At 48.2% G+C, this 15978-nt stretch overlaps 1 protein-coding gene across 1 annotated transcript; it reads right to left on the bottom strand.

The window, feature by feature from the left end:
• Positions 1–1429: 1429 nt before the first annotated feature.
• ORMDL3 (ORMDL sphingolipid biosynthesis regulator 3) lies at positions 1430–14915 on the bottom strand. The gene is made up of 4 exons (XM_032788934.2): positions 14810–14915; positions 11229–11434; positions 8456–8607; positions 1430–6832 (listed from the first exon to the last, which is right to left on the bottom strand). Exons 2-4 carry the CDS (start codon positions 11400–11402, stop codon positions 6697–6699), a joined length of 462 nt encoding a protein of 153 aa, XP_032644825.1. The 5' UTR covers positions 11403–11434; positions 14810–14915; the 3' UTR covers positions 1430–6696.
• Positions 14916–15978: the final 1063 nt, after the last annotated feature.

Here is a 15978-nt window from a genome sequence, read left to right on the forward strand (position 1 = left end):
CAGAGTGGCAGCCGTGTTAGTCTGTATCCGCAAAAAGAAGGAGGTGGCCTTGTGGCACCTTAGAGACTAACACATTTATTTGGGCATAAGCTTTCGTGGGCTAATGAAGTGGGTTTTAGCCCATGAAAGCTTATGCCCAAATAAATGTGTTAGTCTCTGAAGTGCCACAAGTCCTCCTGTTCTTTTTATTCCTCTGAGTGTAACTTCCCAGGCTGCTAACTCAATTCTCCTGGGTTAAATAACTTCTCTCTTGGAGCAGATGTGAGCCAGAAGGCTCTATGCTCATGCAGGCATCATCCAAGGTGCGCTGCATTCCCATTGTGGATTCTCAAGAGATTTGCATCCACCATTAACCCAATGGCCTGATGCATTGTAACACCCCACCCCCTCCCACCGCTTTGTACCTGTCAGAGATCTGCAGGGTGCATACATTTGATTCATTTCAAGGCGCTGACTTGCAACCTGCAAAGCAGTCTAGGGCTTTGGACTGCTGCATCTTTTCTACGGAGTATGTGCAGGGCCACGTTTTGTTTTGGAACTCTTGGGGGAGTTTTCTCAGGACCACCCCTTTCTGCTGCCACATGATACCACTGCAGCTGGGACCCTTGAATTTGCCCTCCCTCCCTAGTTAAACTGGAGCAAACTGGCAGTAGGATATTGATATTGACAGCCTGGATTTGCCAACACTCAGGCCCTGCTGCAACAGACTTATCGCTGCTTCCAGGCCTTTCCTGAGAAGGCAAGTTGAACACAGCCTGGGAGCAGAGGGTGGGGTCCAGCTTTATTGTGGACTGGGGGTTGCTTTTGCAGACAGGGAGTTGCACTGAGTATCCGTAAGCATCTTCCCAGTCTGTGAATCAGCCGGAAACCAACCAACTCACCGACCGATTTCAAACTGAAGATCAGACAATAATCCCAACCAGGACTTTATACATTTCTGCCCCTTCTATGGGGGCCTGGTGTGGTGACTGCCTCCAGCTGCCTAGATTTTTTATGGCCAACAGGGCCAATTCTGACCATCTAATCAGACCTCCCGCATAGCACAGGCCAGAGAATCTCTCCAAGCAATTCGTGCCTCCAGCTCAACAAGTGGCGATGGAACGAAGATATCTTTAAAGACAACCACTTTCCATTTGACAACTCCAAGTGATGGAGAATCCATCTGATCTTTCATGGATCTGTTCCAAGGATTGATTATCCTGTTAAAAATATGCATCTTATTTCCAATTTGCACCCCTCAGCCTCCAGCTCTTGGATCTTGTTATGCCTTTATCTGCTAGGGGACAGGAAAAGCCAGATTAAGTTACCAGCATAGGTTTGCTAGCAGATACTCATTTGCCATTTACTGTTTTTTCACTCTTGGCAGTGCAGTTTGCGATTAAAATGAAATCACTTCACATACATATCAAATATAAAAAGCCCACACAGGTTGTTACATGAATACTGACCTTTATTAGTTTCTCTTAGAATTCTGTACAAAGGAGTAATCAAAATAATATTCACACTTTGTCTTAGAAAGTTCCTCTAGATGAAACTTCTTTGTATACCCAAAAAAGAGAAGGAACTGGAAAAAACAACTCAACTTCTATGTACAATGCAAGAATGTTCCATACAAAACTGATTTAGCTCACTGAAATTGATCCAAAGAGTGTATTATGTGCACACACTTAAAAATATATCTATTTTATGCACGATGGTAAATCGATGCAATATATCTCACTGCTATTAAAGAAAATCATATGATATGCAATATGAGTCTGACTGTGTGCTACTGCCAACGGTAACCCAACTACTGTCCCCTCTTCAAGGACCAGTACCGTTCTTTTAATATTTAAATTATTTTTAAACTGTTGCTGCTGCTGTTTTAAATAAATCCTCATTGACTAAAGAGCCTTAGATCTTAGGGGAAAGGCGGCTCCAATCTTGCACTTGGACCATGCGGAAGGGCTGTATAGTGTCAGGTTAAAGATCCAGCTGTTGGAATCCAAATGCAAGACTGGACCCTTCACTCAGCAAGGCCAAGCTGTTCTGTATCTTCTCCAAGCAGGAAGATGCCCTTTCTGTGCTATATCGACAAGCACACAGTTCTCTCAGTGGCTGATGAAAAAGGCTTCGCAGCAACAGCAGCAAGAAGAGCAGGCAACGCGAATGGCTTGAGTCGGGCCAATGTCTGTGAACTGGTCTATTGTTATAGATTTTAAAACCCTTGGTTTCTTTATTGCTTCTCTGTATCCACAACAGACAAAACTACAACGAAAAGCATTGGCTGTACTGAAATTCACACCGATCGCTATGCAGGAAGCCAGCACAAGGCCTGGGTGAAGATCTTCCCAAGGGCCTACGTGAGTTAGGCACCTAAATCCCATTGAAAGTCAAGGGGAGCCCAGGGTCTAATTCACTTAGGCGCTTTACACAAGGGTTGAATTTCACTCTGGGATCACCACCACTCTTGGCTGCAGCCATATTTAAATACTCAAGACTCTCCAAATTCCTGCAAACTTCTCCAACCTGGTGTGCACGCAATCCCTCTTCTGCCCAAAGCTGGTTTTTATCCCCAAGGAGCTTCCTTGGTGTGTCTGCTGTTTTTTCCAACTCTCCACGGCCTGAGTGGCCCTTCATCATTTGTCTTGATTCAGAACTGCCATGTCTGGCCCATTTCACACCCACCCGTTTTATAAAAGTGGTTTCAATGCAACATTTCAGGAAATCTACGGTGTGGTTTGTTCTGTAATGTTTGGACTAGGGTTTCATTGCTTTGTCTCCCAGATCACCTGCAAGTGCCTAGTGAAGGGGGCTGTTCCCCCTCACTGCACACTCAGACTCCCCCTTCTGAGTGACATTTTAATGGAAGCTACCTCTGCATACGGAGGGGGAACAGATCTCTGACCCATAATTATGCATCGCTCTTTAAAAAAGTTAACAGTTTAAAAGGGATTTTGGTTAAGTCTTAGGGCCTGATTCCCCCTCACTTAAGCCAAGGCCCCGATTCAGCAAAACACTTAAGTGTGTGCTTAAATTCCATTGACTTCTGTGTGTCGAAAGCACATGCTGCAGTGCTTCACAGAAACTCTTTTCACTGAAATCCTCATAAAAGAGAAATCATTGGACTTGTCTATGAATATCACGTCTTTGTAAACCCGTTGAGGAAAACATGCACTCCGGGTTTTAAACTGCCCCACTCAAGAGTTCATGATTTTATTTTTTTTACATTTCATCGTTAATTTAACAGAACTGATTGGATGTGACCAGTGTCACTGAACCCAGCAACCTGCAAGTGCAAGTCCCGACCCCAGCTGATGCAGGTCTGCCGAGCTTCACCACTCCACAGCGCCCAAGGGTCTGGTGCCTAGCGTCAGCTTACATTTCTGCAACACAATCGCTCCAGCTTTGCATAATTTACATGCACGAGAGAGGGAGAGAAAAGGCAAAACCTACATGTATCCGGGAATAATGGTTTTAAGCAAATAAAGAAAAAAGGCCTTTTTGCAAAACATAAGGATAAAGTGATTCCTGCCCCACTTCTCTGGGTCGAGATTCCCACCTTTAAAGTAATTTTGTCGTCTCTAGTTAGGTTTGTATTTGTCCTCAAAGCTAGATTAACACCACGCCACGTGTTCCATCTCTTTCACTGGAGAAGGTTCAGCATCAGCATTGTAATTCTCTGGCCTGCCAGACCTGAATTTGTCCAGCAGTGTGCACCTTAGACTAGGCACGTCATCCCAGCCGTCTGGATGAAGGTACGATCACTGCAGAGTGGAAACCTGCAGTCTCCCCATAGCCATGTATCTACAGTGTTCATTCCTGAATCCACTCACACATTCTGATCAGAAAATAGCACTAGCCTGAAACTATTTTTTTCAGAAGTCACAGGCTAGTAGCTTGAAAAGCAGTCCTGGGGTATACAGTACAGTAACCAAGGTAACGATCCACTCCCAACCATGTCAGGGATCGGGGTGGGGTCAAAAAAAAAAAAAAAAAAAAAAAAGAAGAGCCTTGTATTAATAAATTAACCTTCTACATTTGACAGGCTCCTTTTTTCAAGAACTCAAAGCAGGTTCCCTCCTCCTCCTCACCATCTTCCTCTTCACTAATACTTACAGTAGCCTTTCCATCTTTGAAGCGCTTAAGAGACAATGGCTAAATAAGCCTCACAACAGCCCTGTGAGGTAGGTTGATGATTTCTCCCCCCTCTGCGAGGTACAAATGATGAAAGTGAGCCAGAGAGGTTAAGCAGTTCACCCAAAGGCAGGTGAGGAGTCAGTACAAGGGCTGAGATTCAGATTTGGGAATTCCTGTCTCCCAGCCTGTCTTGGACCATCAGATCAGGTCTAAATTCTCTCGATAGTACCCACTGTACCACCTGCTCAGTTCCAAAGCTACATCTGGCTAATGCAGGAACTCAAATGTCTTATTTAAAACGTTTACATTGTCAGAAAACTCGAGACACTCAAAACACTAACAAACAAAAATCACCTTCACGAATGTGCAAGGGTATCATGAAAAATATAAAGAAAGGCATATGTCAATCAGCATATTGACCCTTGAGAAAATCCTAAGGTTTTGAGGAGTGGACAGCTACCCCAGCCACTAGGGGCTAATTCTGCTGCTAACCCTTCGCTCTAGCTGGCAATTTGGGAGGAGGGGGAGAGATTGAGTGTTGCAACTTTGCTTCATCCTCGGTTATCCAAACCTCCCTGTTATATTGAAAATGCCTCCCCTTGTCTACTAATTACAAGCCTCTCATTTACCCCAAACAATGATTCTCAAGACTTATTCAACAATCTCTTTCCACATTGGGATTATTGCATTTCTAATGCAGATTATAAATTAAATTAAAAATCCCATATCGTCCTCCAGACCAGCTCCTGACTCTACGGATAACTAGCTCCTCTGCTAAAAGCCACTTAGTAGAAACACACACACACGCTTTACTAGATAGGGTTCCCTCCCACCCGCCAATGCAGGGTGCAGAAAACATGATCGCTCCACTGAGCAGCCTGAAATAAGCTCATCATGCATAAACAAAATTAAAACAAGAGTCAGAAACAGAAGGATGGTTAGCTCCCCTTGTGGTTTAACTGCCCCCTGCAACACCCCGTTGCCCCTCACTTTCTAGGGGTGCAAGTTCCACCCACTGACATGTGCCGTACTCTACCTCTGGATCTAGCCACCAGATCAGGGGCAGAACGGCAGGGCTTTGGATTTAAACAAGTACAACAAATCTGGATAATGAAGAAGGCAGCAAAGCAAGAGTTACTTGTCTCCCTGCTGTGCCAAACGCCTTCAGATAACTTTCTGCAGCCATGGTCTGGGGATGTGACAGGCTGCACATCTTAGATTTTCTATGCCACTAATAAGCTAAATGCTTCAGTGACCGTTCAGACCTGTTGCCCTCTTGCCAGCCAGCCACATTTGCCCTCTGCTCCTGCCTTCACTCAGCAACGTGGCACCACTACAATATTCCTGTTCTCCAGCTCCTTTAACCTCACTTGTGGCCCATAGTATGCTGCTGGCATGTCATCAGGCCCAACCAGAAGTCTGAGAAGGATTTTCTGCCTGGGCTGTCACATGCTGAGATGTGCCCAGCACTGGTATTTGGCAAGTGCCACTGATCTAGATCTAGACATTGGAGTCCTGGGCAAAGGGGGTGGAAGAATGGGACGCATTTAAACCAAACATGGCCACCTCTTTGCCTGTACCAGCACCCTATTACCATACCTGACGATGCTCCATCCTTCACCTAGAGCAAATCTGTCAGTCATCAGCCTTTCTCCTGGGCCCCATCTCCACCTCAAGTGACTCAGATACCTCTCATGGGCAGTGTTAACATTTTTAAATCACACAACTAACAACCAGCAGCATCACACCTCTTAGCCCTATATGGCAGTAGGATTAAGGGTAACACTGCAGGGCTGCGTGTGATGGGGGAGAATACCCCCCCCCCCATCACACACGCTTTAAAATATAACCACTTCCACTTTAAACAAAGACAGACATTGGTTATAGTTTAAATTAACAGAAACACCTTGGAATCCAATTAGTCCCCCTGAATCACACAAACTGTACCTTGGAAAATGGGAAAGCTCCCCTGGAAATGCCAGGTCACTCCTTCCTGTTTTCTCATTAGAAAAAATGATTCCCTCCCCAATGGGAGGAGAGAGGTTTAAGAATAAAATCCACCTCCCAAAATTAAAGTGGCCAACTAGTTTTTCACACCTGGGAAATCTGGCCATGCCCCCCTTTAATTTCCCCACGTAGCCCTTCGCGAGTGCATCTAACCTCAAAAAGAGCCAATGCATTTTAAAGTCCATTTGCCACGGTAATGACCACTAGCTCTTAAAGCTTTCTCCCCACCCCTGCTCTCTCCATTCAGTGTATTGGCCTCTGGATGGGAGTCTCCCCAGACACTGACTTACTTGTACCTCAACGTCTCAGTCTAGCTGCATCTACTCATGATACTGAAGCACAAGAAGTCCACCCCCCCAGTCTCCTGGCTCCATGCTAAACTCTACTCAGGATTCTGCTACTCCAGAGTTTGCTTAGATTTATTGGGCAAGAGGATCCTGCGTGCGGTATACAAGTCTATTGGATACTGCATTTAAAGAGCCGCTGTGAAATTATAGCCTGGTCGGGAGGGAGGGAGGACTAAGACCAACGGGTTTCCCCTTCCACTTCAGCTCACTTCATCCAGGGGGCTCAGTACTTGTTGATCCCAAAGATCCGGACTCCGTGGAGCTGGGGCAGCTTGGGGATCAAGACGCTCATCAGGGAGATGGTGTTGATTATGAAGTGTATCCGGTCATATTTCGTGTAGAAACTGGTGAGGAAATACCTAGGGGAGAGAGCAGTGGAAGTTGAATCACAGCTACCCACAGCTTCCATCACCCCCTGGGACCAGTGACGATCTGAGGAGAGAGATTGGTTGCAAGTGACTCTGACTGTGTTTCCTGCTACCACCCCATAGCACTCCCTTGGTGTATAAGTTACGCCCACTAGCTGACCTCACCTCGGAATATAGCCACCAGCTCAGGGCAGACAGACGGCTTCAGATTAGCACAACACAGCAAAGCTGGGTGAGCCAAAATAAAAACCAAGGATCCGGTTTCTAGCAGCTAGTGAGCCCCAATTCCAAAGTGGATTTAGTCTCACACTGGGGGATCTCAGTCTCTCACCCCTTCTGGCCATGAGCTCTGGTCCCAAAAGTCTAACAACTGAGCATCTTTGCAGCAGCAGCTTGTGTGTGCTTTCGGCAACAGACACAGCACAGACTGGCCCTTCAGAAATATCTTCAGTCAATGGTGATGAAGCCTACCCTCCACCCCTTGCACTGGAAATGGCTAGAAAACAACATTTCCCAGCAGTGATTACATCAGTCAGAACTGAAATGTGGGTAGCAGGGAAGCCAGGGGACAAAGAGGGGTGAAAAGCAAGATGTTCCCCTTGGTGATGTGATTTTACAGTCTGATCCAAACTCCACCACTTCACTGGGACTCTGCGGACTTTGGATGCTCTAAAGAATTTATCCATCACATTAAACACAGACTACTCGTCTTTGCTTTCAGAGCCCTTTGCAGCCTCTCCCACCCTACTTCTCTCTCATTCACTCCTGAGAGGTTGACACCTGCCTCCAGTAAAGCCAGGGTGCCAGCCTTCACGGCCCATCTGCTAGATTTGCAGACGAACAACTTCATGCTTCTCCCTTGCGGGCTCTTGTTCTGGGGAAGAATTCCCCATAAAAATCCACAAAGCCCTCTCGTTGCCCTCTGCCAAATCCCTTCTGCCATGAGACCAAATCCAATGCCCCTGGTCCGGGGGCTAGATTCAGCGGGGGGGTCAGTTAGTGAGTATAACCTGACAACAGTCAGGCTGCTGGTGGGGTGAAACCACTGCCTGTCATTCTGGTCCATACGGGCTCATAGAGCTTGCCTCAAACCATCCCTAGAGTATCCACTTGTTGTCTCTTGTCTTATACATAGATTGTCCACTTTGGGGGTCAGGGACAGTCTTTTTATTCTGTACCTGTGCAGCACCCGGCACAATGAGGTTCTCGGTCTGTGACTGGGGCTCCTAGCTGCTACCGTAATACAAATAAATAATGTTAATATTACTGTTAATAAAGTTAATCACTGCCAGCCCTGGTTACTTGTGAGATAGTGGACCTTCGAAGCACATCATCAGGGCTGCACTTTCTGACAGTGCTTTTTCTGGGCACTGACCCAGGTTGAATAGCACCTTGACACAAGCTCAAAGCAGATCCCCCAAGACATCCACGCCATGAGTGGTGGACAGCAGCACAGACACAAGTGGGCTATGGATACTGTGAATAAATCTGTTGTCACAACATATGTGGATCTGCTTTTAGGCCACCGAGCGAGCATTGTTTTTGGAGGACAACGGAGGGTTTTAGCTTCACTCGACAGGGTGCCGCTATGACCAGCCCGCCCGAAGTACTCACAGCACGATGGGCGTGATGGTCAGGAACTTGCGTGATGCCGTGAACTGCACCCCATAGTCCATCTGCTCCCAGTGCGTGAGCAACCGAGCTTTCCCCTGGTCTGGAGTCTCAAAGGGCGTTCCTTTCACGGTGTGCAGGAAGATGTACATACTCTGTAGCAAACACGAGCAGAAGGTAAAACTTGTGCAGCCCTCTGAGACCAGGTTGACCTTAGTCACCTACAACTCATCGCTAGGAAAGCTCTTACACTCGCAAGCTGCAAGCCACGGCTGTGCCACCAGGGGGAGCTGTTATCTGATGAGATTTTTTTTTTTTGGCATTGGCAATTAGGGTCCCACCGTATATGAGCTGGTTACAGTCCAGCTAGGACCCCTGGGCTCTTGAGCTCAAGCTGTAGCAGCTCCTGCTTTTACCTCTGGAGCTCCCTGGTGCCCTGGCCAAGATGGTGACGGTCACATTAGGAAATTCAGATCCCCAGCATCAGAGGAGAATACACATGGAGTGGAATCAAACTCCAGCAGGGTGACCAGACAGCAAATGTGACCAATCGGGACGGGGTGGGGGGTAATAGGAGCCTATATAAGAAAAAAAAACCCAAAATGAGGACTGTCCCTATAAAATCGGGACATCTGGTCACCTTAAACTCCAGTATCACATCTCTTCCTGATGCACAGACTTGGGCATGAACGTGGCCATACAGTTGCACAGACAATACCAGGTGCTTCCTGCCTGTCGGCCAGGAGAAAGCCTTTGACATGGAACAGCCACAGACTCGCTGCCCTCGGCCCTGTGTTCCATATTGGGGGGTGGGTGCTGAGAGTGGCATCACCCAGGCTCTGTTCCCAGTACTAACCTCAACCGACATTTCGTCCCTGTGCTACAGTTCCCTCAGTTGTGAAACAGTGATAATATAGACCCCCACACCATGGGGGGAGAAGGGTAACGCCTCGCTATTTGCAAGGAGCGTGGAGATTCTAAACCGTACGGCTCTAGAGGAAGGCAAAGGGTTAGCAATATTATTTATGGGGAGGCAGAGCTGTCCAGTGGACACAGCATTGCACTGGGCACTCAGGAACCCTGGCTTCTATGTCCAGCTCTGACCTTGGACAAGTCAACCTCTCTGTGCCTCAGTTTCCCCATCTGTAAAATGGGGATAATGACACCAATCTCCTGTGTAACGGACTGTGAGCTCTACTGGTGAGATTCACTAGATAAAAGTTGAGTATTATTGTAACTGAAACTTAAGCAATCTCCTGGAAAGATTCCAGTCACACTCATTCCAGGTACACACAAGCAAGAAATCTTTGGATAAGTCAAAGGCAAATCTGTTGGTATTGTTGTTTATGAACAAGTGCTGCTGACCCTTTAAAAGCCTCCTGCTCCTAAGACTCACCACTCTAAACTGGACAGAGGCCAAGGCAAGGAGGTCTGATTAGCACAAGAGCAGAGCACACCAGTGCTGATCTCAGCCCTTTTGCTCTCAGCTCCAGCTGCCGATTGCTAGACATCTGGACGGTTTTTATGAGATGGGGCGTCAGGAGCCCTGCGAGGGAATCAATTCCTGGTCTCTGATTAATTTCAAACCAAGAATCACTTTAACCAAAAGGGCACAAATAGACCAGCTGCAGCATCTGTGCCAATGTCTGGGTTTCTCTGATCTGGAAATCAGGGAGCAAGCTGCTGCATGGAGCCATGGTCTGATCTCAGGGAGACACACAGACTAAAACAAGAGGGGAGTCAGAAGGGGAGAATACATCATCAGTGAAAAGCATGGGGCGTTTCTCTCAGCCCCAGAGGAAAAGGTTCCGCTGAATGGCTGCAGTTGTCATGTCCCAGCAGAGGGCTGCAGTGCGTCCACTCACCTGCACCCCACACCCATCCCCTGAAAAAAATCCACACACCCCAGCCCACACCCATGAGGAAAACTGACTGTTTCATTTCTATGATACACTCGAGTAAATGACACACCGTTCACATTATGCACTTGCTCCAGAGACAGTATCATTAGACTCAGACAAATGGCCAACAACCCCCACCCCTATCCCTCGGCTTTGCACCCTGGTCCTCTCATCTGGGCCCATCCCGCTGTCAGCTCACAAGTCAGCAGCTGATTTTTTAAACCCTCCACCCCTGGGTGCAAAAACCCACCTTGCCCTTCCTGCCTCTCCCTTTGTTGCCAGTAACACCAGAGGATTCCTGGGCAGCAGCAAAGTGAGCGTAACCAGCGGGCAGCAGGTCCCGCTCTGAGCCTGACCCTCAGAGGATGAGAGGCTGTCACAGCTCCTAGTCCTTGATCCTTTAGCTCAAGCCGTAGAGACTCACACTTCCAACCCGAGAAGTTGCTGGTTCAACCCTCTGAGTCAGCCAAGAGGACAGTGGTCACACAAGGCTCCCCCACTGTGCATTACTCTGCCATGTGTCCGGGGACCAGACAGTAGTTTACACCCCACAGCCTATTCCCGCTCCTGCAGGGGCCTCTTCAGGTGACTTTGGTGATGTGGACACTTGCCCGGATGGGAGCTGGTCTGAGACCCAAAAATCACCACCTGGGCTGGATTAGAACCCATGACCTCAAGGTGAAAGGGAGATGAGCCTGGGATGTTGCTGCTCAGTCAGGCAGACTGCTTCCACACACTGGTGGGAACTCAGGACTTGGGTTTGATTTCACTGCAGGATCCCTCGGCAGGATCCCTTTAAGGGCTAACCACCCATGTGACCAACGAGCCCAGCTAGGGGTTCCCCATGGGGCCAGTTAGCCGCGCCACCCCTTTACCATGTTGTGGATGATGTTGGTGAGAGTCCAAACCACGGGGACACTGAAGAAGGGGATGCTGAGGAGGATCACATGCAGCAGGCCAATCCCCAGCACGTAGGACAGCCAGATGCCTCGGCTGTTCATGACGCGGGTGTTGGGGTTCACCTCGCTGTGTGCCGTCCCCACATTCATGCTGGCTGATGCGTCGGATAGGCAGTCCTGAACTGAACCAAGAAGAGTAAGAGGCAGGTCAGCACAGAGAGGCAGCAGACTCTGCCACTCCACTAAGCTGGAAGCTAACCAGAACCCTCCATGCAACGGCCCCATCCTTCCCTGCCCCTGCTACTCAGCCAAGACCAGCCCAGGATGGAGCACTGTCTTGCAGGTAAAGCAGCCGATAGGAAGTCAGGACTACCGGATTCTGTCCCAGACACTGCCACCCTCTCACCACAAAACCTTGGCCAAGTCACTTCAGTGCCCCCTGCCTCAGTTACCCGGGTTGTAAAATAGAGACAATACTCTTGTGTGGGAGATAAATCCACTCAAGTTTGAGATTCAGGTGGAAGGTGCCAGGGAAATGGAAAGCATCTCTACAATGGGGTATTTCTAACTCTGGTGGTATATTCTGGTGGAACCGGGGCACATGGATGATTTCAGTCCTGTGACTCTGCCTGTGAAGAGCCAAATGGGTAATTCCACAGCATAACATGGACCAAATTTTCTTTCGCAGGACACATTAAGGCCCTGGTCCTGCAAAATCAGGAGCATAGTTACCCACATGCTTAAGGGTTTGCAGGATCCAGGCCACAACATGTCCAGAGAAAAACTTCAGCCCTGATTCTGCAAAGTCTTAGGTGTGTGTAACCTTACACCTAGGATTAGCCCCACTGAGTGGCCCAGGGTTCTGCGTGGCTCCAGCAGCCTACACACACTGACCCACATCACACACACACACTCACTCACATCTTTGGAGAGATCATTACAGCAACGGGAAGGAGAAATGAAGAGCTCCAGGAGAGAGATCCTTGACAGCAAGTTTAGAAAAGCCATGGTGAGGTAATGATGCAGGGAGGTCCGTTCACCAGGGCGTGTCCTACAGGAGAAGGCTCCCACTCTGCCGTGGGGTAGAACATGCAGACCCCAGGAGCAGCATGGAAAGAAGCATTTTCAAAGCAATTCTGGTAAGGCCAGAAAGAGACTCACTGCTGGAAAGGAGATTATCAATGGCTGGGCTGAGGTTGGATTTGGCGCCATACACAGCAATCCATGAAACCTCAGAGCCAAGGGCTGCTGCACTCATTCACCTGCACAATGAAACAGGTTCAACAGCAAACACTAGTCCCAGGATTCAATACAGAGCATGCTGACTGAACTTCCAGCTAATGATGAAACACACAAGGAGCAGGGGCTGGACAGACCTATCTGCGGCCAAGGTTCAAACGCTGCCACCACCCTACAGGGATAAAAGCCACCATCACAAAGCGAACAGGAAATGAAGGGTTTCACCCACCCCTCAGCAGATCTCAGCTGGTACATTCCAAAGCTGGCTCCATTCGGAAGGCAGATTGTGATGTCATTCAGTCAGAGCGAGATCACAACCAAAAAAACCTCAGATTCTAGAGACAGCCAAAATATGCACGGGATGGGCCCAATCCTGTGAGCATATTGCTCCCAGACCGTGGGATAACTCACAGTACTGAGCAATGAAGTCTCTGCTAAGCCAAGTCAGCAGTATTTTCAGGCTCAGCTAGAGTGACCAGATGTCCCGATTTTATAGGCACAGTCCTGATATTTGGGGCTTTTTCTTATACAGATGCCTATTATTCCCAACCCCCTGATTTCTTACACTTGCTGTCTGGTTACCCTAGCTCAGACCTTCGTGGGACTGAAGCAAGTAACCTCATCACCATCTGTCTCCCAAAGGTGCCACACCTTCAACAGAGCAGCGGGTGTATTCTCCATCACTTGACGTCTTGCTCCAGCTCCTCCCTCACCACTTTCCAGGCTCAATGCAGGAATCACTGGGAGGGCGTTTTGGGGCTGTGAGATACAGGAGGTCAGAGTAGATGATTAGAAATATTCCTTCTGGCCTTGAAACCTGTATGTGCCTAACCGTTTGGATGCAATGGCAGAGCTGTGCAGGGGACACCAGGAATGAAAATGCAGGGGCTACTGAATAACTGAGGTATATTGGTAGGTGCTGTGGCTCAAGACTGAGGTGCACAGTCAACACTGACAATGGGAAGCCTGCCCAACCCCTGGCTTTAACCTCTGCAATTACCCTCCTCACTCCCAAATTCACAGAGAAGTCTCTGAGAAAAGGGAAAATGCTTCAAATGTAACTTCCTGTTGTCCTTTCAGGAGACCAGCAACAGGCTGTACCCAGAGCAGAGCCAGTGCCATCCTTCCTGCACAGAAGAGGGATCTGATTCCTGAGCTGTGGCTGAGGGGAACATGCCTTTGGCTCCAGCTGAAGCAGTGGAGAGATGATGCCTGCAGCCAGAACATAGCAAACAACCCCTTTGAGCTGTTCTGCTCACCCCTAGTCAGATGGACTTTGGTTAGCTGCTTGATCAGCACATGGTCTGCTGCTCTCTGCATGAACGGCAGAGACAGAGGGTGGGACCATATGGCCACTGAGTCTGTACCAGTCCCGTTCAGCAAACTGAATCCCCCCTAGCATCCCAGCTGACAGCCTAGGGTGACCAGACAGCAAGTGTGAAAAATCGGGACGGGGGTGGGGGGTAATAGGAGCCTATATAAGAAAAAGACCCAAAAATCAGGACTGTCTCTATAAAATCGGGATATCTGGTCACCCTGTGACAGCCAGATCAACTCGCCCCCTTTAACCTCTCACACCCTTGAAGTAACTGATATGCATCCTGCCAGGCAGTCCCTGTGTGACATGTAAATTGAGAGGTGTGGTGCCCCAGGGAGGCACTGCACTGCTGCTCACAAGGGGTTAAGTCTCTTACATCCCTTAATGCAATTTGTTTACTATGCTGCAGCTTGTCTAGGGAGGCAAGGCGGGCTTATATCCCCTGCAGGAACATGTCCTCCGGGGAACCCTGCACGGCAGGCCAGCCCTGCGGGTCCATCTCCTCCGGGGAACCCGGCACGGCACACAGATCACATGCGGAAGAGGCAGCAGTAACATCTGGGGTGCCATACAGAGTCTGACTTATTGTCTGGGATCCCCACATCCCTGAAAGCGCTGGGGTCATGAACTCTCCTCACCACCACACAGGATCAGATGCAGTTCTGGCCCAAAGCAAACATTCAGCTGGAAGGAGAGAGGAGTTTGTGCTGGCAAAGAGCAGAGCTCATCCCAGAAGGCAGAGAAGTGACTCCCAAGAAGAACATAAGAACGGTCACACTGGGTCAGACCATGGTCCATCTAGCCCAGTATCCTGTCTCTGACAGTAGTCAGTACCAGGGCTTCAGGGGTGTGTACAGAACAGGGCAGTTGGAGTGATCCACCCTTGTCCTCCCATCTTAGCTTCTGGCAGTCAGAGGTTTAGAGTCGCCCTGACTATGGGGTTGCATCCCTGACCATTTTAGCTAGTAGCTATTGATGGACCTATCCTCCATGAACTTACCTAATTCTATTTTGAATCCAGTTATATTTCTGGCCTTCACAACATCCCATGACAATTGCTGTGTGAGTAAGTACTTCCTTGTTTGTATTCATCCTCCACCTGTTAATTTCAGCGAGTGGCCCCTGGTTTTTGTATTATGGGAAAGGATAAGTAACACTTCTCTAGTCACTTTTTCCACATCATTCATGATTGTATAGACCTCTATTATATTGCCCCTTAGCTGTCTCTTTTCTAAGATGAACAGCCCTAAATTTTTAATCTGTCCATGTATGGAAGCTGTTCCATATCCTTGAATATCTGTGTTGCTCTTCTCTGAACCTTTTCTAGGTCCACCATATCCTTTTTGAGATGGGGTACCCAGAATTGCTCACTATACTCAGGGTGTGGGTGCACCACTGATTTGTATAGTGATATGATATTTTCTGTCTTCTTATCTATCCCTTTCCTAACCCATTATTATTCTGCTTTTGCAGCCTCTCTAACTTCCCATAACATTTCACAATCACTGTCCCCACCCTGGTCAGGTGTTCAGCAGTGTACACCTACTGTTCCACTCTTTTTATTCAAGCATGGAATTTCTGTCTCTGGAGATCCCATGGTACAGTTTGTTTCATGTAAGAACCTTATTTGACTCTGTTTTCTTTAACATATAATGCCACTCCCTCACCCATAAGCTACATGGTCATTCCTATATATTTTACACCCTGGTATTACCGTGTCCCATCATTATCCTCATTCCACCAAGCTTCCCTGATGCCTATTATATCAATATCCTTATTTAATACCAGGCACTCTAGTTCAGCCATCAGAGAATTGAGATTTCTAGCATTTGTATAAAAGCACTTTATATTTCGCCCATATTCAGCTGCTTGCCTTCCTGCGTTATATTGAAATGGCACTCTAAATGAGAGCCAAATTAAACTCTGCGACTCTGGCTGAAGCCAGCAGGAGTTGCACCATCCCATGCCAGGGCCACACGGGGTCAAGGACTCCAAAGGGAGGGGCCTTTGGAACCAACACACGACAAACAACCAACACATTACACAAGACAGTATCTGGGAGAACGGGCTGTTAATGGGCCAACGAGGCAGTGAGCCATTCGCTGGGTGGATGGGCATGATGCCTTCAATATGTGTGGGCTGGCCACTGGGGAGCAAGCAAGCTCCTCA

The sequence above is a fragment of the Chelonoidis abingdonii genome, chromosome 21, assembly GCF_003597395.2.
Source record: "Chelonoidis abingdonii isolate Lonesome George chromosome 21, CheloAbing_2.0, whole genome shotgun sequence".
Classification (NCBI taxonomy): domain Eukaryota; kingdom Metazoa; phylum Chordata; order Testudines; family Testudinidae; genus Chelonoidis; species Chelonoidis abingdonii.